General features: G+C 34.3%; 1 protein-coding gene across 1 annotated transcript; it reads left to right on the forward strand.

The window, feature by feature from the left end:
• The first annotated feature begins 1,687 nt into the window (after nt 1–1,687).
• On the forward strand, nt 1,688–19,544 carry LOC145670054 (uncharacterized). The gene is made up of 8 exons (XM_081738405.1): nt 1,688–1,834; nt 5,085–5,234; nt 8,291–8,431; nt 12,242–12,825; nt 13,070–13,127; nt 14,994–15,125; nt 15,900–16,122; nt 19,378–19,544. Exons 1-8 carry the CDS (start codon nt 1,688–1,690, stop codon nt 19,542–19,544), a joined length of 1,602 nt encoding a protein of 533 aa, XP_081594531.1.
• Nucleotides 19,545–23,801: the final 4,257 nt, after the last annotated feature.

The following is a 23,801-nucleotide window of genomic DNA, read 5'->3' on the forward strand; positions in this document are numbered from 1 at the left end:
TTTTTTTAGGTGCATTTTCTTCCTTTGGAAACAAAATTAAAAACAAAGAATTATGTTTCCAATATGAAAACTGAAGTATTTTATGTAGCTTCTACTGGAAATGTATTCTAATGTAATTCTTGAGGAAAGACATTAGAGGTACTTCGTTATTACTTTTTTTTTTTGTAATTTAATGTCCCACGATTATGTTCCAAGACTAAGTTAGACGGTGATCATAATAATATACGAGATGGTGGAATGAAAAAAGTAGGAGGAAACGGGAAAACCCCTGAAACGTCCATGACACGGTGTTTGTCCACCATACCAATAAGCCTAATTGGCGCGAGCTGGGATCAAACCAGGAATTTCATGCATTAGAGGTGAGTTCTCTACCACTGAGCAACCGCAATCTATTAAAAGTGCTTCATGATAAAATAATTAGCGTTTTCGCTTTTAGTTGGAAGACCCAACGTCGTTTTCTTGTACACTAGTGCATGTTTTTGGGACGCCACACAAGCTGCATATATCCTTACAAGTAAAATTGAACATATAGCTTCGGAACAATCAATTAATACCTATAAAGACAGTTTTCTAACATTGTTTCTTGACTTGAATTCGTTGTACATTGTGAGTGAAGTAGATAACGTTGCAAAGCCTGCATTAAAATAAATTGACAAGTAAAGTAGTTCATGGTACTGTAGATAATGCAGGTTCTAGAGGGCATACATTCATTAGATACGAACGTAGATTGTGAGTAGTGAATAGTTGATTATGAATGTAGCCCAATAAACCAAAATGATAAAGAAAGTAGATGTAGTAAACATTCCGTTACTGATCAAGTTGATCTAATTATAATAACAGTTCTAAATCAATGAAACGTTATCGATTATCAACTAATAACAACTGCTAAATAAATAAAAATGTTATCCTACAGAAACTGTTAACAATTCATCTATTATGCTCTCCAATTTGCTAGTATCCATAAAAGTTTAAATTGTAAATGAAATAAGTTTATTGTTCATCATTTCAGTTACTTGACTATAACATTTTAATCTGTTATTCCTAAAAGAGAAGTGAAGACAGGTTATCTTTATTTATTTGTTTATTTATTTATTTATTTTTATATTTATTTCTGAAATAGTATACCTTTATTTTATATTTAAATAATAATAATAATAATAATAATAATAATAATAATAATAATAATAATAATAATAATAATAATAATAATAATAATAATAAACAATGTGTGTAATCTCAAAACAAGAGATTTAAACTTTTCATAAATACTTCTTAAAATAAAAAGGGCAGTCAAGTAGCAGATATTTTCTGACACGCTAAAGTATAGTGCTGTACCTTTGAGGTGAGTCATAAGAACAACATGAAATTAACATTTGAGTCATCAGTCAAGCAGTTGTATTGTACAAAAAGTAACTGTTATAACAAATGGTATAACACAAAATAAAAAAAAAAAGGTCACTAACGGATGTTGTAGATACTGGTAGACTTCTCTAGAAATAAGACTCAGCACAGGAGCGCAAATAAGATTCCGATAGTCTTTTTTTTTTTTTTTTTTTTTTAAACGATCCATTGGATTGCATGATTTTTACTCTCGCAAGATATAAATCTAATTTGCGTACCTAAGTTGTTCCAAAATGAGCATAATTTTCCTAACGTGTTATTACCTTTCTTTACAGATAGGACAGCAATGGAGAAGATGAATCGAGTGCTTCAAGAGATTTCGTCTGCTCGCAGACGACTGGAAGAGACGACCCAAAGTGTCCTGGCAGAAGGAGAAAGACTTCGGCGTGTGCTTGAGGGACACGAGCCAGGCACCAGCAATGTTCACAGTCAGGTTAGCTGATTCACATTATAATTAATTTAGAAAATAGTACCAGTAATTAAAAGAAGACCTCTATCTATATAAATAAAAATATGTGTGTATGTATCAGCTTAACTCTGGAACACCTGGACCATATTTAAAGGGGTAGGAAGGGAGTTACGTCTTTCATAAATTTAACAACATCCCCTAACAAATTACTTCGTAACTTAAAACATGGTAATGAATGCCTACATAACAGGGGTTACGGGAGTAATCTCGCTATATATAAAAACGGATGTATGTGCGTGTATATATGTTCCAGCATAACTCCCCATGTCAGTGGTTCAAAATTTATGCTAAAAATGGAGCATTTTATGTTTATTTGATCATTACATTTTCATTAAAAATTGTGTTTTCTGAAGCAAGGGAAACAGTTCGCCGTGCAAAGAATGGACATTCAGTTAGTTGCGCATACTATACACCTTCTTGCAGAGCACCACCTTGGACAGTGACGTACTTCTATCAACGTTCATGACACTTGTCACAACGGTTCCGGATGGAATCTTTGTCATCTCCTTCAGAATACGTGTCACATAGTCTTGATTTCGTTAGTTGAAGTGAATCTCCATTCTTTGAATAACTGTTCTATTGAAGAAATCTTCCAACACTCAGGGTAAGGAACGACTGTCGTTTGGATTGTACAGGAAACACCATGATGAAGGCTCGGGTATTGGACACTTTCATCTCACTCATTTCTATTTAGTGACTGATGCTAACCTTTCGTACTGTGTAGACTATATCGTATCGTCCCACGGAATATTTGACAGGTTCTAGTAGAATGTTCACAATACTCAGACGTCAGTTAACTTTAGGAGTTAATCAGATTATGTAGAATAATTCCGTTTTTAAATTTTTCCTGTTACATGTTATTGTTATTCTTATTTTTACTTATTTTTTAATATATATTTTACAATTTTGTCATTCATTCTTTTAGCCATTTCACCGACTCTGTTTTAATTTTTATAGTTTCTTTTAATCTCTTATTTTGTCATTTTATACTTAAACTTCAGTTTTTAGAGTTTTATTTTGAATTTTTAATGTACAGAAAGTGTCAGTCATTGGCCGAACCTTTATTGGAGCAAATAATGTTGCTGCTGACGTTCCCATTAAACTTCCAGTAATTAATCAATCACCTTGTTCAAAAGATATGGATCCTCGTTCACCTGCTAATTATTTCTCCATTGACCACTGCAATCACTCTTCCTGTTACTCATTGGTTAACTTCTTGGGAAAAACGTACTCATACACCTTGCATCTAAAAATCTTCCATTAAGACAGCGTAAACTAATCCTTGAGAGAGTCAAAGTACGTTTGTCACGTCATATATTGACTGATTGTGGTTTCATAGGGCCTCTTCCTGAACTCTGACAGTCATTTCTCTCGTTCCATGTACAATTTTCTCTGACAGTAATTAAATCATTTATTTATAGATATAAACCATAAGTCTATCTTCCTCTAAAAGAGTACATATAATAAAAATTCTACGATATGAGGTGCGTACCAAAATTACACGCCATTTCCCCATAATTCTTGCAGTTTTTATTTTCGAGAGAGATATATATGCTGCTGTCAGTTTTCAAAGGATAATTCCCGTTCACTTCTAGACGTCGTTGCAATCTTTGTATGTCGCTATCAAAAGCGTCTGAGAACTATTTTTCTAGGGTGTGTTTTAGACACTGGAAAAATTTCAGTTCCGAGGGGACTTCTGGACTGAAAATATCTGTGTCGCAACGTACCGGTATCTTTCAGTTTCAAAACGGACAGAAGTCACTGAAGCAGAGTGGATAAGGAACCCCTTCATATTCTTACCTTGTGAAAAGCCTTCTTCACATCCGAGAGACCATCTTCTCTTTATCCAGCTGTCGAAGAGTCTAACGTGATTTGTCAAAGTTTTTTCCACGATACAATGTGAAACTTTTCTAAGGTTACGGACATCTTCAAAGAGCAGTTTTCTCAGATAGTTGACATATTTTCAGTTGACACACAATCCACTTCCATATAGTAGAGTCTGCAAAGGGAGCATCCTTCCACTAGAGATGAATACACAACATGTAAACAAAATCTTTATTAAATACCTCTATGGTGAAATCAATCATTTCAGGATAGTATTAAAAAGAACTTTCTTTCACAGACGAATATATGAAAAACGAATATAGAAGCTTGAGATTTTGTAGTTATACCTTGAAGTCCAAAGTCAAACAATGTAAATTAGGTTAATACTTTGTTATTTGTTTTGTACTGTCGCGAAACGACACATAATTTTGGCTTGCATGTCGCATTATTTGATTTTAGCTAGAAAAAGAATTTTCCAGTTCTGAGAGTTTAGGTATCTAATTAAACTACTGGGGATACGAAAAAGTGGAGAAATTAAACAAACTTTTGTCAGAGAAATAGATAATCATTTGTTAGTAAAAGTAAGGGAAAACACTTTACAAAAATCTGTAGGAATCCTGTAGGTGGAAAGACATTGAAACATCTGGTTCCGTTCTGTAGCACTTACTTTTATGTATTAGCATTTTACATGCTTTCTTTCTTGAAAACCAACTTACAAATCTTCTGAATGCTGAGCTTTATGTGAGAGTAAATGTAGCAAATATTGAACCAAATCCGGAAAGAATTGTCCGAAAGAAAAAAGTTGTATGATTTTTCCCATAACATCTAGATTCTCGGACATAATTGTAGGTCATATGGAAATAACAAATATAGATTGGTAATTGAGCCGCCTAATGGTGTGAAATAGCTACATTCTGGTCGCTCTTTAATGTGACTCAACTTAAACCTCAGTAACTCAGACCCTAATTAAGCTAGGAATTTAATTTTGGTATCTATGTATCTCTGGAGGACGAGGCTTTCCGCCGATATGTATTTTAAGTATGTGGTGGATACCACGGCAGACAGGAGAGGGCAAGTACGTGTACTTTTATTTTTTGCATAAGAAATTTGGGGATGGCATTCCTTCCCCTTTGGGGGTACACTCATAAAATACATATAGACGGAAACCTTCATCCTTCAGGAACACATTGCTACTAAAATTATCCTCGTAGCTTAATTATAGTCTGAGTTATTGAAGTTTAAATTGAGTCACATTAAGGAGCGACCAGAATGTGACTGTTTCACACCATTAGGCGGCTGAAACTTTGCAGTACCTTTTTGTTACACCCTGTATATTATAATTTATAAACAAAAAGCTTTGTACACATTGTTTATTTATTTCCTCTTTCAGGTTGACGAGTTCATTGCCAGAGGCATTAACTTCGTGGATTACTTGACAGAGGAGGAAGAGCGTTTCACAGAGACCATATACAGGTCAAGGTTGGATATAAGCGCATCCATTCTGCAGTTGCAAATGGATCTTGTGACACCTGATGTTGAGGTCAGTACACTTAGATTGTTCAAGACTGTATGATATGTGATTTAATGACAATAGTAAGGTGAAATGTATTAACCGAAAATGTTAGTGATATTTTTATCTTTCTTTAAAATTAGTTTATATGGTTCTTTTTTTTGTGTGTGTGTGTGGCGACTATTGCAGTAGGTAATCATATGTAAATTTAAATATTGTGATAAACTCCACGATAAATGGATTGTACAAACCATATATAAACATATGCTCGAAAAGTAGGTATTCACCTATATGTTCAGAGACTGTATTCTGTGTGCTGCGAGTAATGCTTTCTGCAAAGATTGGTAATCCTTTATTGTGAGTAGATTGCTTCCGCGAGCTATCAGGTTGGTAACCTTGAGACGAAAAGATGTCTCTATCTCTTTGCTGTTCATTGTTGCTCATCGCCTTTAAATGATTGAGACCGTGTCTTAACGAGTGAGTTCAGAATGATGTTACGTCGTGAGCATGGTGACAGTGAAAGACCAGTTTCCCATTAGATTTGTAGGTACACAGGTTCCTAATTGCCATGGAGTGATAATTGAGAAATTTACGGAGACTAGATCGATAAAGAACTATAAGAAAATGGTAGACTATCCATACGAAACGAAGAAAACGTGTACGATATATTGAGAGCTATGCAACGTAGTCGTAGCAAATACTGCGATGCTACATATTGTACTACTGCATGTTAGGTGTATAGTCTTTCCGAAAGTATAACTTAAAGGAGAAGTAACAAATGACTTTCCTGAAAATTTCTCTCCAAAATTATCGTATAAATGAAGAATTGAAACCTCAATTAGAATCGTCAAATAGATTTTTCTTGATACACTTTTTATTATTTTCAATAAATGATACATACTATTCAATTTTCCGATATTCTCTGAAAAAGGATGTTAGATAACCGAAACCGTTACAAATTATAATTTAAAATAAATTGTGTTTTAAGCTTTGATCAGTGTTTCTTTTGTTAAAATAATCAATCCAAAGCCATGGATAGTCTTACTATAATATTCAAGTTGTCTGCTTGAGCTCCTTCGTGGTTAGCGTACGCGTCTTTAGCGTGGGAGACCCGAGTTCGGTTCCCGGCGGGAGCTCATGTTCGGATTCAGTAGGTCCCGTCTCATATAGCCTCGCCGCTGAAAGGGGCGTTAAACTCAAAATCAACTGAACTCAACTCGTCTGCTTAACTCGATACAGTATATTGTTAAACTGAAGATTTAAAATTTCTTTGACATCCGTATTATACATATAACCGTAGCTTATTTCATGACTTCATTAATTTCGATACTCTTTCTCTGAGATTTTATTGCTTATCACAATGTTTCTACTGCCTTGCTAGCTTCTAAATTTTGACCTTACGATTACCGGTATGAAAAATAAATGAAATTTCTTTTGATATTTTAAAATGATTTCTTTCATATGAATCAACTATTAAATAATACATGTTTTTGTTTATGCAATATTTAGACTGGAACTTTATTATTATTGTTATCATTTTAAAAACTGAAATGAATTTTAGTTTTACGCCCAATGATTATGCTCTTTAGAGTAAAGGACGGATGATAAATGAAACTGAATGATTATGTAAGAATTGGTGGAATGAAAATGCGGGAGGAAACGTGAAACTATGGATACGATGTTATCTACCGTACGTTCACATGATCTGTGATCGAACCTGGGTCTCATATCCTGGTGTTACTATTCAAATATTTAACAATTAGTGTACAAATATAGATAAGCTCTTTCTCTGATATATTTGAACATACGTAGTTTCTCTTAAAACAAAATGGTTAAATTTCTTCAATGTTGCCACTTACATTTCTTTCCTCTACGTATATCAATGATCAAACCTTAAAGATTTATTTATTTATTTATAATTCTAAAAATATTAATCAAATAAAATTTATAGATGTTTGTACAGAGGTAATTAGATGATAAATTTTATTGTCAGAGATATTTAAATTTATTTTAAGTTACTTACTCGCATTTTTAAAATTTCTAAGTACATTATTACGGATGTAAGTGATTGGTGCAGCTAAGGTTCAATATTACAAAGTAACGCGCCTATGAAGTACTCGAACTTAAGCAAGGAAGACCCGGGTTCGATTTCCGGCGGGAGCTTCTGTGTTTCGGATTCCACGTTAATCAGTAGGTCCCGTCTCATATAGCCTCGCTGCTGGAAGGGACGTTAAACTCAAATCAACTCAATTGAACTTAAAAAAACGTGAAATGATAACACTGCAAATACTTTTGTCTAAGCTTTTTATTAATGCCTGTTTAAATCAGTTTTATGCAATTTGTATTTGAATAAACGTTCGACAAATGCATATAGTGTGAAATGGCTGTACGAAACTTTTGAACGTCAGGTTTGATCGACCGCCACAATGTACTTTAGAAAGGTGTTGTCCCGTACTGTAGTAGCACCAAATACTCACATTACTCTTTCTTATTGGCTTTTTTACTGTTCTGTTAAAAAATCAGAGACATTTGCTGTGAAGTTATATGTTTATCAAATTTCAACGATATTTTCCCATGTTCGCCTCATTCCTTGACGTTCATTGGAGTTCTGATCCTGTATCATCGTCAACACTTCTGCATCCATATCTGCAACGTTTCAATCAAAGTTTTATCCAATTTGTAACAAAGCTTAGGTTAGGATATTGCCCTATTTCGATATGTGTGTTTCGTACGATGACTTCAAATTACATACATTTGTCGCAGGCTTACCCAGATACAGACTGCATCAAACCAGCTTAAATAGGCACGAACAAGAAGCTTGGACAAAGGTGTTTCCAGTGTTGTTATATCATGGTAATATTTTAAAGGGAGGCAGCTGTACTTTAAAAGTTTATAGGGATACCTTGTACTTAAAACTTATATAAATACAGATTAACTTTAAGAAAATGAGTATAGACTTTGAATAGACGTTAACGCTGTAGAATTTTAAATGTATATAATTTTCTACATTATTATTATTATTATTATTATTATTATTATTATTATTATTATTATTATTATTATTATTATTATTATTATTATTTTAGGAGAATAGTTCTGATTCATCAGAAAGCTTCTACTCCATCGATTACACGGATATGACGTTAGAAAAGAAGAACCCGGATTTGACAGAAGAAAGTGACGAAGGTATCACTGAAGACAGTAGTAGCTGGAGTACTGCGTCTGAGGTATGTCTGCATCGAAGTTTCTACTGCTTTAGTACCTTGTAATTTTTATTTTAATATTTACGAAAATAAATGTAACTTTATATGAACGAATTATCAGACTTCCATACTATGCTGTGCATAAATGTCGGAGTCTTATACAACAATTTTGTCCGTGTGTCTGTCGAAAGATATCAGAGCAAAAACGGTAAGAGATATCAAAAAGCAATGTTTCTCAATCATTTCAGCGTCCCAAGAATAGGTTATATCTCCTCCCTTAACTCTTTGTTCAAACCGGAAGAGGTTCAAATTAACCATTTCCTGTTTCAACGTTGGTTGCCATAGAACAAAAATGGTAATAGACAGCAACAAGCGGTTTTCTGAAATCGATCATCGTCTTAAGAAAATATACCGTCACAACCCACAACACTCTACCAAAACCACAAGTGGTTGAAATTACTAATACTTCCGGTTTTAATATTGTCTTCAATAAAGCAAAAACGATAAAAGACGTCGAGAACAGTTTTTTTTTTCAATCACTTCAGCGTGCAAGAATAAGTTCCATCTCCTCTGTTAATTCTCTGTTCAAATCAGAAGTGGTAAAAGTCTAATATTTCCGGTTTCAACGCTGATCACCATAGAACCAAAACAGTAATAGATAGCGACAAAGTTTTTTTTTTTTTTTTTTGCAATCGATTCATCGTCTCAAGGGAATGTGCTATCACTACCAACAACACTACGAAAACCGAGAGTGGTTGAAATTTACAAGTACTTCCGGTTTTAATAGGACTCTCCATAGAACAAAAGCAGTAAGAGATAGCAAATAATGGCTTTTTGATATGGATGGAGGAACAGGTCTTATTTTTGATCTTATTCCTCTGTTGGAACCAGTAGTTATAGAGGTACTACTTCAAGTTTAAGAATTAAATTGTATAATTTGGAAGTCTACCGTAGTTTCACACGAAACTTGTTTGTTTAATAATATTTCGTTTATTTAATACAGTGGACCACAGTTCACGAATCCCTCTATTCGTGCAAAAATCGGTTCACGAACGATATTTCGGGCTATGAACACACACTTGTATGCACGCTATCAGTAGTGCTTTCAAGCATTCGTCATAAACATTATTTGTCGTTGTGTGGTGTTCAAAAATTTCTTTGCACTTTTTTGTATTTTAGTTTTCATTATATCTAGTTAGGATAATTTAAGAGTATTTTCATTTATATTCTTCATCACAAAAAATATTTAAAAAGGTAAAAAGTTAAAAAAAATATACATAGCATGTTTCTTCGGCCAGAATAGATCAATTGTTGTGTATATTTACATTAATTTCAATAAAAAAAAAATTAGTTTTTAATCACTTCAGCGTCCCAAGAATAGGTTCTATCTCCTCCCTTAACTATTTGTTCAAACTGGAAAAGGTTCAAATTAACCATTCAAAAACAGCTTACGAAACGGATTAAATTAGGGACCCAAGGGTTTACTGTATTTAATATGAATATGTAATTCTTATTCAAACATTTTATTTATTATATTCAGTAGTTGTTAAATATATTTTTCCAGTGGCATACGCAGAATATAATCAGGGGGGATTCAAGGACTCTATTTCATATAATTTCAGGACAAGTGTGATTTTCATATATATAGGGTGCTCAAAACAACACCGTCAACGCTCAGAAGGTGATATATCATTTGACGCTTATATGTATTAAAAAAAATACGTGAAATATACTGTGGCAGATCTCATCTTAGCATACATTATTCCCAACACGAGGAACCGCAGAGCTGGGGTTCCCTAATACTTCAGACGTCCGGCTTACGCATTTCGTATTTACTGTTGTCAAAGCTTACCTTTTGCCTACTTAGATGCACCTTTTAAGTCACAGTATATCTAAAAATTCTGTTTGTAGCATGTCTGGAATTTATGTTGTGAGGGAATACCTTGCGTACACCTCGCATATTACTGAAATAATGCATTATTGAATGGCATGTGGCTTCTTTTACACTCATATGTAGCACCACTTCATGGTTTCTCTTGTTACATTGTAGCTTTTTCACTTTGAGACAGTCCTAGCTGTGAATCTAAGCAACTTTCTCCATAGGTCCTTATGAATGTTGTGTTAGGAAGCACCTCTCAAACGTTGTACTTGTTATGAAACACGATATATTGGCCAGAATGGATGACTCACCACAAATAAGTATCATGCTTATGAATACACAAGAATATTCTCATTTAAATACGGATGTACATTGATATAAAGATACATTTCAGGTTAAAAACACATACAAAGGATACATTTCAGTGATAGAAACACAGTGAAGTATACACGCTTGAAAGCGAGTTCAATATTTGGTGTGGAAACTTTTATTTATTTTTTTTAACGCAGCTTAGATACGAGAAGGCATGGAAAGATACAATTTTTCGCAGTATTCTGGTGAAATTTCTGTAACCTAGACGTGTTTTATAGCTTTTCTTAATTGAGAAACTGAACTGAAGTTTCGTTCAGCCACTTTCCGCTTTAAAATTACCCAACAACTCCATCATGTTGGAAGTGGGTGCACTGGTTGATCTCCATAGGTAACTACTCGTTAAGCATATCGAGAAAGACAGTTCCATTCATTAATATCCTTTCAGGCATGAACCACAACTCTTTAGGAGAAATGTCACTCAGACCATGATTGTAGAATTCTTTACGGTGGGAATGATGTAGCGTTGAAAATCCCTTGTATTGGAAGGCATCGTATGTGTCTACAAAAGGTATAAAATTGCAATACTTGGGTCTCTGCCGAAAGCATAACTCTTCTCTATTGTTCAGCAGCTCATCCCTGATACTTTTTACAAAATGTCAATGAATCGGCAATGTTCTTGGTCGGCAATTTCGGCTTTTTGGCAATCTTATAAGATTTGAAATTGGCACATAATAACCTCCTGCGGATTGTCCTTCGGTTAGGTAGATTCCTATCTTTTAGCAAGCCAGCCTGGATTGCTTTGGCTGATCTTCTGGGTGACTTCTTTCCTGCCAAAAGTATGGCATCATCCATACGCTTAGTTGTGCACTTTTGACGTCCTTTTGGCTTTTTCCAGCTTTTTCCATAATTTCCAGTGGTTTGAAACTTACTTTTACTTATTGCTCTGGCAACTGTTTTTTGTACCAACCCAATCTGGCAGAAATTTGGCGAGTACTGTAGCCTTCTTCACTCAGAATCTTTATTTGTGCGTGTATTTCCTATGAAATTCTTTTCCCAAGCATAGTCACTATTATTGCCCTTCAACGAGAGTAGAAAAAGAACAGCACGCCTTCGGTACGAACAATACAATCTCTAGACACTTATGTGTTACCCACTATAAACAATTAACAGACTACCAACCTAGCAGACAGCACTATCACCTGTAAAGAGAATGTCCACTACGTGATGGAAAAAAACGAGTGAGTCATCCATTCTGGAACTTTTCCTTACATACGCCACTGTACTTCTAATTTCTTTCAAAAATTCTTTAAGAATATTTGTTTTTCAGTTGTCACTTCTTTCCGGCTTTGCTATGTATGTCTTCGATAGGCGTAGCCCTGGTTTCCATTACAAATGGGAGTACAGGTGTAGACACTCGGAGAGTTATTTGAGTTACAAGGTTCAACCTCCGATAAAATCACATCGGAAGAAGATGCACAGGCTGGCAGCAGCTCGTGAGCTGAAGTGATTACTCATAACTCGTATTCTAATTTATCTTTTGGTCCAACTAGATTTTTTTAAAAGAATTCTATTGTGTTTACATATATTATTGATGGTTATCCAGTTAATGTGACTTACCTCTGTTTTCTCTTTCTTTGAATTAGGATCTAACAGCAGAGAGTAGTGTTGAGAGTTATCTTTTTCCTTTTGAGACAACCTCAGTGTTACCGTCACATCCTCAGTCCATGTCTGTATCGTGGCTGAGAATGATTCTTGGTTATACACCTGTATCATTTTTGGCTATTGTTAGCGTTTCTGAAGCCGAACGTATCAGAAGCCTGCTGATAATAGCAACTGCAATAGGAGTACCTACACCCCGCCTGGTTACTTGGCAGACGATTCAGGTGGGGATGCCATGGAACATCGTGGACTTACCAGAACACGATTTCAGTGGTATTCCTCCTGAAGAATCGCCACTGACCATTTTCTTCAAATGTCTATGTTACCTGTGGCGCTTACTCCAGTTCAAGAGACGGGCAACACAGGCCATTACAGCTGGAGAAGATTTGGTGGAATCAGGTGTAGCTGAGGTTGCATCTCAAATGGAGGATGGACTGCACTCACGCACCGAGGAGGAAGTTGGCAGCCACAGGGAGGAAGAAGAAACAACTGGAGAATCGACCGTCATGGAAGACAGAAGAACTAAGCGTGTGTACGGTCCAGTTGTTCGACCGCCTCCCCGTTCCAGGTAATACTTCAAAGTCTTATTTGTTCATATATATTCTTCTGAAAATGGTTTGGGTTATGCACTTTTAACGACCGTAGTATTTCTCATGCCCAGCTTGTTAGAAACCTGAGAATTATATTAATGATGTAATAAGACTCAAAAACTTAATTGAAATTACTTACACTAAACTAATTTATTTTATTATTTGTTAGTGTACTAAATTGTATTTATGTTCACACGAATTCTAATTACTTTTTTATCTTAGACTTTCCAGGTTCCACAGGATAAGAAGCTTCATCTTCCGGCGGAGACAAAGCGAAACGGTAAGACAACAAAATAGAAATTAATTTTTAATCAATAGGAAGTTTCTTATTTTTATTTATTTATAATTATGAAATTTATAAGTTTATTTTTTCTCTTTGTACTAACTCTAAGCGTAAAAGTTGTGACAAAAGGTTTAAATTGTTTATGTGAAGATATTAAGATAGAACTTCCGAAGAAACTAAATTGACGCTCACAATTCTTAATTTAAATTCAGGAATGCGTGTAACTATGCGTTAATGCCGAAATATTCAATGCAAGTCACCATCTTCTTCAGCGTATAATGGATCGTTGCATCAAGAAAATCACGACCCAAATATTCTTTGCAGATTGAAAAGTTTGAAGCAAATCATATCTACTATTTCGAGCTATCAGGGAAAGTAATATTATCAGCTGAGCTTTATTAGTTAATACAAACTTTTTTCTGAACTAATTGATTTTATTTTTATTTTTCACCATATTACCAGGAAACATAACTACACAGATAAAAAGAAAAAATTCTCACAACACAGATGAAACCCCAATAATTAATTGAAACAGAAACCTTAATGTATTATAAATTACCATATTTGCTACAAACTATCCAATGTTAGATGTAAGCTTAGCCATATCTGAAATATATATTTTTTTTAAATTATGTGATGGAAACTATAAAGGGTGATTGAAAAGAGCAGTGTGTGTTTATGTAAATAAATAAGCTTCTGAAGAAGATGGAGATTTCCATTGAAAATTTCGGTATTGACAGCTGGTATTTAGACACATTCCGGAGTTTAATTTAATAGTTGGTTAGGACATAGTTTAACTCAGTTTTTTTTTTTTTTTATTTCGCTGCTACCTCTCTGAAAAGGAAGATGTGAAATTGTCATCCATATTTATAGTTTTAACCTCCTGTCACAGAAATAAAGCATATCCACTAATGAAACGTACCTTAACCCAATTCTAGAATACTCTTAGCGTTTAATGAAAAAAATGTTCACAGATGAGAAATATACCAATCGATAGAACAAAATGATATGTGTGATTTTAAAAGGTCATGCGTAGTTTTTGAGAGAATGGAGGGAAAAAATAATTAATTTATAAAGTTAAAAATTTATTCTGTACCAGAACTTAATGAGTTAAAACATGTTAAAATAACCCTCCATTAAGCTTTTCATTATGACATAGCCCTAATGAGATATAGCCCTAAATTATCATGAACTCTTAAATTTTTATTTTTATTTAACTAAAATATTGTCCAAAGATAAGACCATTGGCACAAATCCCTCTCAATCTTGAAGCTGGGGGAAATGTGCCCCCAATAATCCGATTGTGTTTTTTTGGAGGGGGGGAGAAATGTGATACTATTTGTGTCTACTACAAAAAAAAGTGAGATGAAATTGATGTTTCTTGCTGTATAATACACAACAGGTTCACCTCGGAAATCAAATTCATCTACCGTAATATGAGTCTCATCTCCCATCCCCCCTTCCAGAATAAGCCTCAAATCTGCTTAAAAAATGAACTGTCTTACCCGTTCCCCCCAATGTTGAAGACAGATTTACTCCGATGGAGAAGACAAATCGATAGATCCACGGAAATGAACGGAATAATGTCGTTCTTTACAAATAATAAATGACTGTTTTTAATATGCTGGAAGAAATCATACTACACATGTGGCAAAATTCACTTGAAGTAGGAGATTGTACTTATTGTGGACACAAACACTCTTTATATATGTACTATTGAATTCCCAGCTGTTAATGATGTTTATATGCAACTAGAGATATTAGGTAGAAAATAAAAGTACAGGGGTATTGTTACAAGTAAGATGAGTCATTGATGAAACAGATTTGAACTGGAACTAAAATAACTTGATTTATATTTCGTAGGAGGAAGTAACACAAAGACGGACCACTCCACCACCAACTGAGGAACGAAGTCATCCCATCTCTCCTCCTGGGACCTCGCAGATGGAGCGTGAGACGATGGTCAAAGAAGTTTTCGTGGAGGAGATCAAGGAGGTAAGCTGATTTATTATTTATTTATTGATTGATTCCAATGATACTAATAACAGTATTAGATTGAAGTCATGCAAATGCTTATTTGAATATTTAGTTTGCAAAACTCGCCGGTATTGAGATAAGCCTAGAATTAAAGTCGATGTTTAGAATACTCGGATGTTGCTTTCTTTTTAACCCAACAATCGGCACGTGTATAATACCCTTGGTGTAACCACGTTTTTACCAGTGCGTTGCATCCCATTCTTCTAAAGGCTTTCCTACAAGAAGTTATTCTCAGAGGTGAGATGCGAGTTTCAGCAAGGAGGGAGTTTCTTTTATCTGTAGTTATGTTGTTTATTAAACTGAATGCGGAACTCTCAACAATAACTTTAATTATTTTTCTTGCCTCCTTGATGATTTGATGAATTTCTGCTTTAGGAAAACCTTGACTATCTACAAACACTTGAAAAATTTTTAATGTGATGTTAATCATCTCTGAAAGCTGGAAAGGAAAGGAAAATAAATATATTAGATTCTCAAGAACAATACTAATTTTTTCTTTCTTTTTCATAAGTGCTCCTCTATTAGCTCTAGAGGTGGAGAGGCGATTTTAACAACCAGTTCGGGCGAATCAGTGCGAACTAGCTGAATGACATCACTGATACTGATTTTTTTTTTCTTTTTACGAAACTAAGTAGCTTAGAATTATCATTATATATAGTTTTCTATATGAAATTTCAAAAATAATAAATAATGCTTCTCTATCCTCATTACATTTCTATTGTTTTATTATAGCACGAACGGCGACAGGAACCAAGACCAAGAAAACAGCGGGAAGTCGATGATGATAGCCTGAGGGAACACCCAGTTCCGAACATATTTTTACAGGAACCGCCATATCCATATCCTGTATCTTGGCGAAGTAGACTCTGTTGCGTCATCAGTTGTGCAGCTAGCTTAGTTGTCGCCCCGTTTTCGGCTTGTTTGTGCTTAGAAGCGAACCCATGCGACAATTGGTGTAAGTTATTTTGATATTTTAATCTGTACAAATTAGTGTTATCACCATAAGAGTTATGATCATTAATCTTTATGAGTTAATCTTTTATGTACCAGTATACAAATGTTTACTTGGTTACACGGTGAAACCATCTTATAGCACTGATTACTGATGCTGTCCGTTGAACTGAAATGCAACTAATTCATACCTAGTCCAGTAGATTGCAACTTTTTGTGGCAAACAAGTCTAGTTGTCTATATTTATTTATTTATTTCAAATTATATATATATTGTTCAAATTATATATATTTCATTTAAGTTTTCTCTTTGTGAACGAGACTTCCTTCGAAATTGCAAAAGAACTTTTCGTGTTTACTGACACGTAACATCGTGACCCATCTGTCAACAGAGATCAAGCAACCTATTTCTTCCACCCTCCATTTTTTGTTGACACAATGTTGTACGTATCAAAATTCGAAATTGTCTTGATCATAGCAATAAGAAAATGGCAGTTTTTCTCGTTTAATAGTCGCAGTTGGATTTTCACATTTAAAAAATGATACAAAAAGTGCTACTATTACGCAAGTGAACACGGTAGTTTGATTATAAATGTTTAGGTCATTAGCGAAGCCATGACTACTTATATGTCGGTCTTACTCGACTTTTGCCCGAATATCACCCATTTTTTGTATGATTGGATGCCTACTGTGAGGAGCATCTTGGATATAAAAGTTTCCACAAAGAAAGTGATTGTTATCTTATCTTGCCCATAAATAGCACAAATTTCTTAAAAGGTCTGTGCAATATTTACGCCTTTACTGAAATAAAATTGTAAAATGTAGCGCAGTTTTGCGGGAAGTTCACTTATCTTAACGGTGCAGTACCTTACGTCTAACTAACTTACTTTATGGCCTATTGAACCCGGAGGTTCAATGCCACGTTCACAGAAGCTTTGCACTGACTCCTATCCTTAACCAACTGAATTCAGTTTCTACTTTATATTCCTATTTCTGCGAGATCCATTTTAATATTGCCCTCCTATCTGCGCCTAAGTCTTTCTAATGGTCGTTTTCCGGTTGATCTTCCAGTCAAGACTTTGAAAGCGTTCCTGCTTTCTTCCAGCCTGGCTACATGACCTGTCCACCTGACCCTCTTAGATTTGATGACCCTAACAATGTTTGGTAAATCGCATAAATTATGTACTTCCTCGTTATGAAGTTTCCGCCATTCCCCTTTTCCGTTCCTCTTGTGTCCGAATATTCTTCTTAGGATCTTGTTCTCAAATACTTTCAATCTACGTTCTTCCCTCAGAGTAAGCGACCATGTTTCGCAACCATACAGCACAACAGGTATGATTATCATTTTATATATTTTAAGTTTCAAATTCCTGGACAGAATTCGCGACGACAAGAGATTTTGAACTGAATAATAAATAAATATAGATTTTGAACTGAATAAGTACGAATTCCCTGGTTTTAGTCGACATTTAATTTCTTCGTGAATATGGTTTCCGTCTATTAATATTGATCCTAGATATTTGAAAGTATCCACTTACTTCTAATTGCAAGAATCCCATAACTTATACATCTACTAGCTTCAATTATCAACTGTGAAATGGCCTTACGCCGAACACGCTGCGACTTATATACCCAAAGACTTGAGACAGTAGCTCCATTTTGCACGCAAAAAGCCTTATATAATATTGTATTCAACGTGTAACCTCCCTCTAAATATCATTAGTCCCCATGAGTACTAATAGTTCCCAGATGAACCCAAGTACAAAAACTGAAATTAGAAATAATGCTATTTAAATTGTATAAAATATAATAATTCAAATCCTCATTATTTTTATATTTTTGTTCATTTTAGATCAACGAGAGGAAAGAAGAAGAAGGTGGGAAAGACAGTATGGAAACAGGGATCTTCCTCCAAACTTACTTCATCTTCGCCATGAATCTCAGTGTGGCCGCTGCTTCAAGTTTTATTTTTGTCCCTGCTGCTGCTGCATTCCTTGGTGCGACGAAGAGCGAGAGTGCTTCCTCTAAAGAGGAATTGAGGTAAAAAGATAAGCATTTCTCAACATAATATATCTTTCGTTTTATCAATTCGCTTTAATGTCCTTATCTGTATTTTGTATTTGTAAGTCTTCGATATTTCTCTTTGACGTCTGTGTCTCGGATTTTCTGTATCAATTGTCTGCAGTTATGATTTCGGGTAATTTGACGGACTCTCAACTCGGCGACTTTTGAGAAATATTTCATCTTTTTCAATCCTTTAGGTTGTCATTTTGCAGAAGGGTTAAGTATTATGTTAAGATTAAATACATCTTTATTACCTATCTTTTTGCCTCAGAATATTCCAGTTCCTCACGAACTAAAATTACATCCATTAGACCAAAGGATGTTGTGTATATATATGTGTATATAATTTATGTAGTAATTGTAGTTACTGAAAATTCAATAGTAAGCTTTTGCTAATTCTCAACGACAAGTCGTTTTGTAGAATCTAGTACAGTGAAACCTCACAATAACGGACACCTCCATAATACTGACAGATTTTTTTTTAATCCTGTTAAAACTGTTTGTATTATAATAGGACAGGAGCCTCAGCAGTCTTATTTTCCCCTAATGCTTTAGTAAGCTCTTTATTCTCAGTTTATACATATTCAGCACAAAAAATGCTCCCTTCAATTTAAAAATAAAACGTGGTCACGCTAAGTAAACAGAAATTCTCTTCTCTACAAAACATCTTTCAAATTCAATCTCAATAAATTGGTGAACCACCACACACAACATTCTTCATTTTCTTGTACATCTATCCAAACTAAATTGCTTCCTGGCGTTACTCCTTCAACACTTTCTATGGTGGAGAACCAATTATAAGACCAAGAATTCTACACGAAATTTCTTTTCTTCCCTGAAAAAGTCACTACTTCTGTTTCCCTTGGTACTTGTATCTTCCCTTGCAACCCCACATAAACACATCTCTTCAATGATACTTCTATTTGTTTACAAAACGAATTCCTGCTTTACTCCTCCAACAATTGGAACATGTCTTGAATGTCAACTTTCATTTACAGACAAATAGTTACGTCCTATCAATGCCCGTTATTCAAAGGTATCACTGTAGTAGAAAGATTTCTGCATGAAGTTTATATTGTATTGAGTTTATAACAGTATTTAATAATTATTGTTACACTTCTATTCTTCAAGAAAACAAAAATCATCATTACTTAACCTCAGAAGATCAAAGAATGTTTCAAATTGTTTCATGTAAGTTTCATATAGAACCAGTAGTACAGGACTTGTTCCAACGATTCAAGTGAAAAATGTTGAGTCATCCTTCCTATATCATTGGCCTGTCACGTTGGGACCTTCACATCTTCGGTCTGCTGAAGAAGCCACTAAGGTGACAGGTTTTGATGAGATGACATTTCACAGATGATGAAATGAAGGCCACCGTACAACAGTGGTTCAAAGACCACCTTCCCGAATTCTGTGTGGAGGAATTTAAACAGCATCATAATTGGACAAGTGCCTGAATGTTTGTGGTGACTTTTGACAAACACACTGACTCTCAGTCACATTAAGTAAATATTTCAGCGACTGTAGATTTTAAATACAAGAGAGAACTATAAAATTATCTAGTACATAGTGTTAAAAAGTCAGGTCAATGTATTCACACATGATGGTGCTACACTTCCAAACGGGTTTGATTTATTTTAAAAATTAAAGGTAGTTACGAGTATCAGATCTCAGACTTAATGATCGAAAGTTGAGAATACTAATATTCCAACTGTTTCTTTACACAATACATATGCACTGTTATAGACTCAATATAGAAATCAATAAAAATAATAATAATAATAAAATAAAAAGTAAAAAAAATATAAAAAATATAAAAAAGTAAAAAAAATAAAAAATAAAAAAAGTAAAAAAAAATAAAAAAAGTAAAAAAAAAATATAAAGTAGGTAGAAAGTAGTGTTAAGTAGAACAGTTGTGTAGGAAGTAGAATGTAGTGTAGTATAGAACAGATATATAATATAGAAATAGAAAATATATTGAGTAATGCAGAAATCTGAAAAACAAAAAGGAAACAAAAGTAAAATAGATTCCAAGCGAAGTAGAAAAAAAAAAGAAAGAAAAAAGATTAACCCTAAGTACAACAAATCAGGAGAAAATGAATCACTTGCTAAGCGTCACAACATCAATTTTGCTCCTTTTTCACAACGGATTTCGACTGGATTTTTGACACGTATGTACGGTGTTAGTCTATTCCTAATGCACTGTACCAGGTACGTCTGGGCGTTAATAGCAAATCCAAATCGACACAACAACGGTTGGCTAACACTTTTGGGAGCCATAGCAATCCAAACAAGCACTTTCTCTTCAAATTTCTTCTTTTTGGCAAATTTAACACTAGATGGAGCTTTAGAGGTTTCGGTTGTATAGAAGCCAACATTTCCATTGATAGAGGCATGGGACAATGTAACATAGGTTTCATCATCCAAGATGAAATCACGAACATCGAATTTTTGCAACAAGTGGCCACACTTGAGTTTAACCATGCTTTTTTGTTGTTCTGTGTGCTTCGGGATGGTCACTCAATCCCATTCTTCTATCTTTTAATGATGTCGTAGGCTGTTCTACGTGGTACTCCTTCAGCTGTAAAATGTTTTTACTGTGCACATTTTACCCGTGCTTTGTTGTGTGACGTAGAACATGTACACACATTAGGTTATCCTCGCCGCCAAACAGGATCAAGATAACACCATTTGTTCCTGTATCTGTTGGTGCACTACTGGCTCATCATCCTGACAGGTTTACCACCTGTTCATGTACTACGTGAGACAGGTGCTATCCTCTAAAAGTTTGTATATATTTATATTGAACACACTTTACTGTGCGACAGTAACATTTTATGAAAACTGATAAACTTTCTCTTGACACCTTTCTTTTACTTTTTTACCTCTTTCTCAAACATCGATTTTGTTATCAATATATGTACTATATCTTCCAAATCGACTTCTCGAAATAATCCTGAATGTCATGTCGCTGTAATTTTCTTGTAAATAATTGACCATATCAATCGGTATTTCGCATGATATTATGTCTTCCTGTCATGCTTGAAGTTGCAGATACTTCGTCACTATAGTGTATTTGTAGGTCGTCCTAAAAGCTATTTTCTTTTATTGAAATTCCTGTTTCGTGTGCATCGACAAATTATGCTATGCAAAGAGATTTCACGAGAATGTCCACGTGTTCTATGGCGCTCTTTGAATCATTAGAGCACATTAGATAGATACATCTTTTGTCATGATCATTGTACTCTAGGGTTAATTTCCAAAAAAAAAAAAAAACATTAGAATTAGATTGTAGAAATATAGTATAGTGTAGATTTCAAATGAATATCAGTTAATTAAAGAATAAAAAAAATTTAAAGTATTATGTAATGAAATCAAATGAATATTAGATTAGTTGAAAAATGGAAGTCATTACGCTTGGAATAGAAATGAACCACATATTTCGTAAATCTTGACAATTTTTAAATTCTACACTGCTTGACAAACATTAAAAAATGCTTACTAAAATTAATTGACATATTTTTGTTGAACTTCTTTTGTTTCGATTTTCATGTGTACATTCCATTACTTAGACTTCATTAAAGACCATAATAAACGCTTTTGTAATAAATTAAACAAGCTGAGACTGCCTTCCGTGTTCCCGCTATTTCATTCTATGACAGTATTTCCATTTTCCATGAATCATCAATGTTGCTAGGTATCAAAATTAATATCCTTCTATCTTTTATTTATCACAAGTTCTTTGTTGTTTATGTAGATCACTCTCACAATTTACCCCATCTAGCATCAGCAAGGAGAGGGAAGACTTATATCTAATATTCTTTGAGAGTTATGGAACGTTTAGCCTTTACTTTACGGGAAATCTAATTTTTCTTAAGTAACTTTATAAACAGAACATTCATGTCGGCAATACCTTCACATATTCCTCTAAGACAACTTCGTGGCCAAATAATAAGCAAATTGAACCTGAAAATAATTTTCATAGAGACTAACTTACGTGCAAGTTCAATCTACAAATTAATCAAAGCTGTGCGATCAAAATAGTTCCACAACGATTTCAAACGATCTTCCTGTATACCAAAATGTGAATTCTCATTGAAGCTTCCTTTGCTAAATATATTTCAGGCTCTCCGAGTTTACCAGTCAACCTTCCATTCTTTCTGGGATGATCTTCTTGTTCACATCAAGTATAGGTTGGTGGGCAATATGTAAATTTTAAAGCTTTTCTCTCGTTTGGGAGAGCTGTTTTATAATTTGATAATGTTTCTTCTTCGTAACAGCATTTAGATAATCTATCCTTGGTCTTCCTCTTTCTGGTTTTCCTTCTGCCTTTTCCCCTACCAGCACGGTGCTCCAATCGGAGTGCCGAATAAGATGGCTAAGCAAGCTGTTTCTTATTTTTCCTTTTATCTTCATTATCTATTGTCCTTCATTACCTTCCTTTAGCACTTCATTCCTTTTCCTTTCGGTCCATGATATGTGCAGCATTCTTACGCCAACACCACATTTTAAATGCTTCGAGCTTGGATATTTCAGCTTTCCTCAGTGTCCACGTCTCTGATCCTTAAAGCGCCACGCTCCATACCAGAGTCGTAATAAATTATTTACGAACATCCAACGACACATTTCTTGATGTTAGCAGTCCTCTTTTTCTATTGAATGCATGTTTAGCCTGTGCTATTCTGGAATTTACATCTTCCTAAATAAGGTAACCCTTCGATTTTTTTCTCCATCTAGGCATATACGTTTGCCCCTTCCTCTGCTGCTCTTGTGTACTTTATCGCTTTGGTTTTCTTCTTATTTATCTTCATTTTGCATGTTTTTTCCAGTTAATCTTTCAAGTTTGAAAGTCTGGGATGATAGCTATGTATACAATGTCTCATGTACCCCCTTTGAACTAACTTTTTATAATGGGTTAATACCTCAACTTATCCACTATGCTTTACTTTCCAATTTTCAATGTTCATTTTAGTTGGGTTTGTTTCAACTTTAGGCCATGATTTTTCAATTTGTCGTAAATATTCTAGTGTCTGTTAATTTAACAGACTTGTTAATAACAGGTCTGTTAATTTCAAATATTCAGAACGTGTCTCCGAAGTCTAATATTGCTAAGAACTTGAATTTCTATCACTCTGCCATTACAAACACTTCCCAAGATCCATGATTTTTTATCCAATAAAGAGTAACCGATTGTTCTGTGTTATATGTCTGGTTTACATTTAATAAATTGAACTGTTAGTTCTGAGCTGTAAATTAGTCGCTTTTTCAATAATCTCTAACATGTCAGCACACACTTTTCTTTATAATAATAACAATAAAAACCAATGTACATACAATTTTTACTAAAGCTACAAGAAGCATGTGACAGCTAGAATTTTCTAAAAAAGGCCATTTACGAATAGTTTCTGATAACAGTAAAAAGTGTTTTTATTATTTGTTAAATTTCCTAGATTCTTTCAGAGAAACTGATGTTTCCCAATAACTATTGCAAGCTTTCTTGCAATAATTGTTTCGGAATCACCATCAAAAGAAAAGATTTATGCACAATAGGCGAAATGGCTATGTTTCTTCACGTGGTTTTCCACTAAAATACTTATTTGTAAATAATAATAATAAG

The sequence above is a fragment of the Thermobia domestica genome, chromosome 14 (assembly GCF_964235325.1).
Source record: "Thermobia domestica chromosome 14, izTheDome1.hap1.1, whole genome shotgun sequence".
Taxonomy (NCBI): domain Eukaryota; kingdom Metazoa; phylum Arthropoda; class Insecta; order Zygentoma; family Lepismatidae; genus Thermobia; species Thermobia domestica.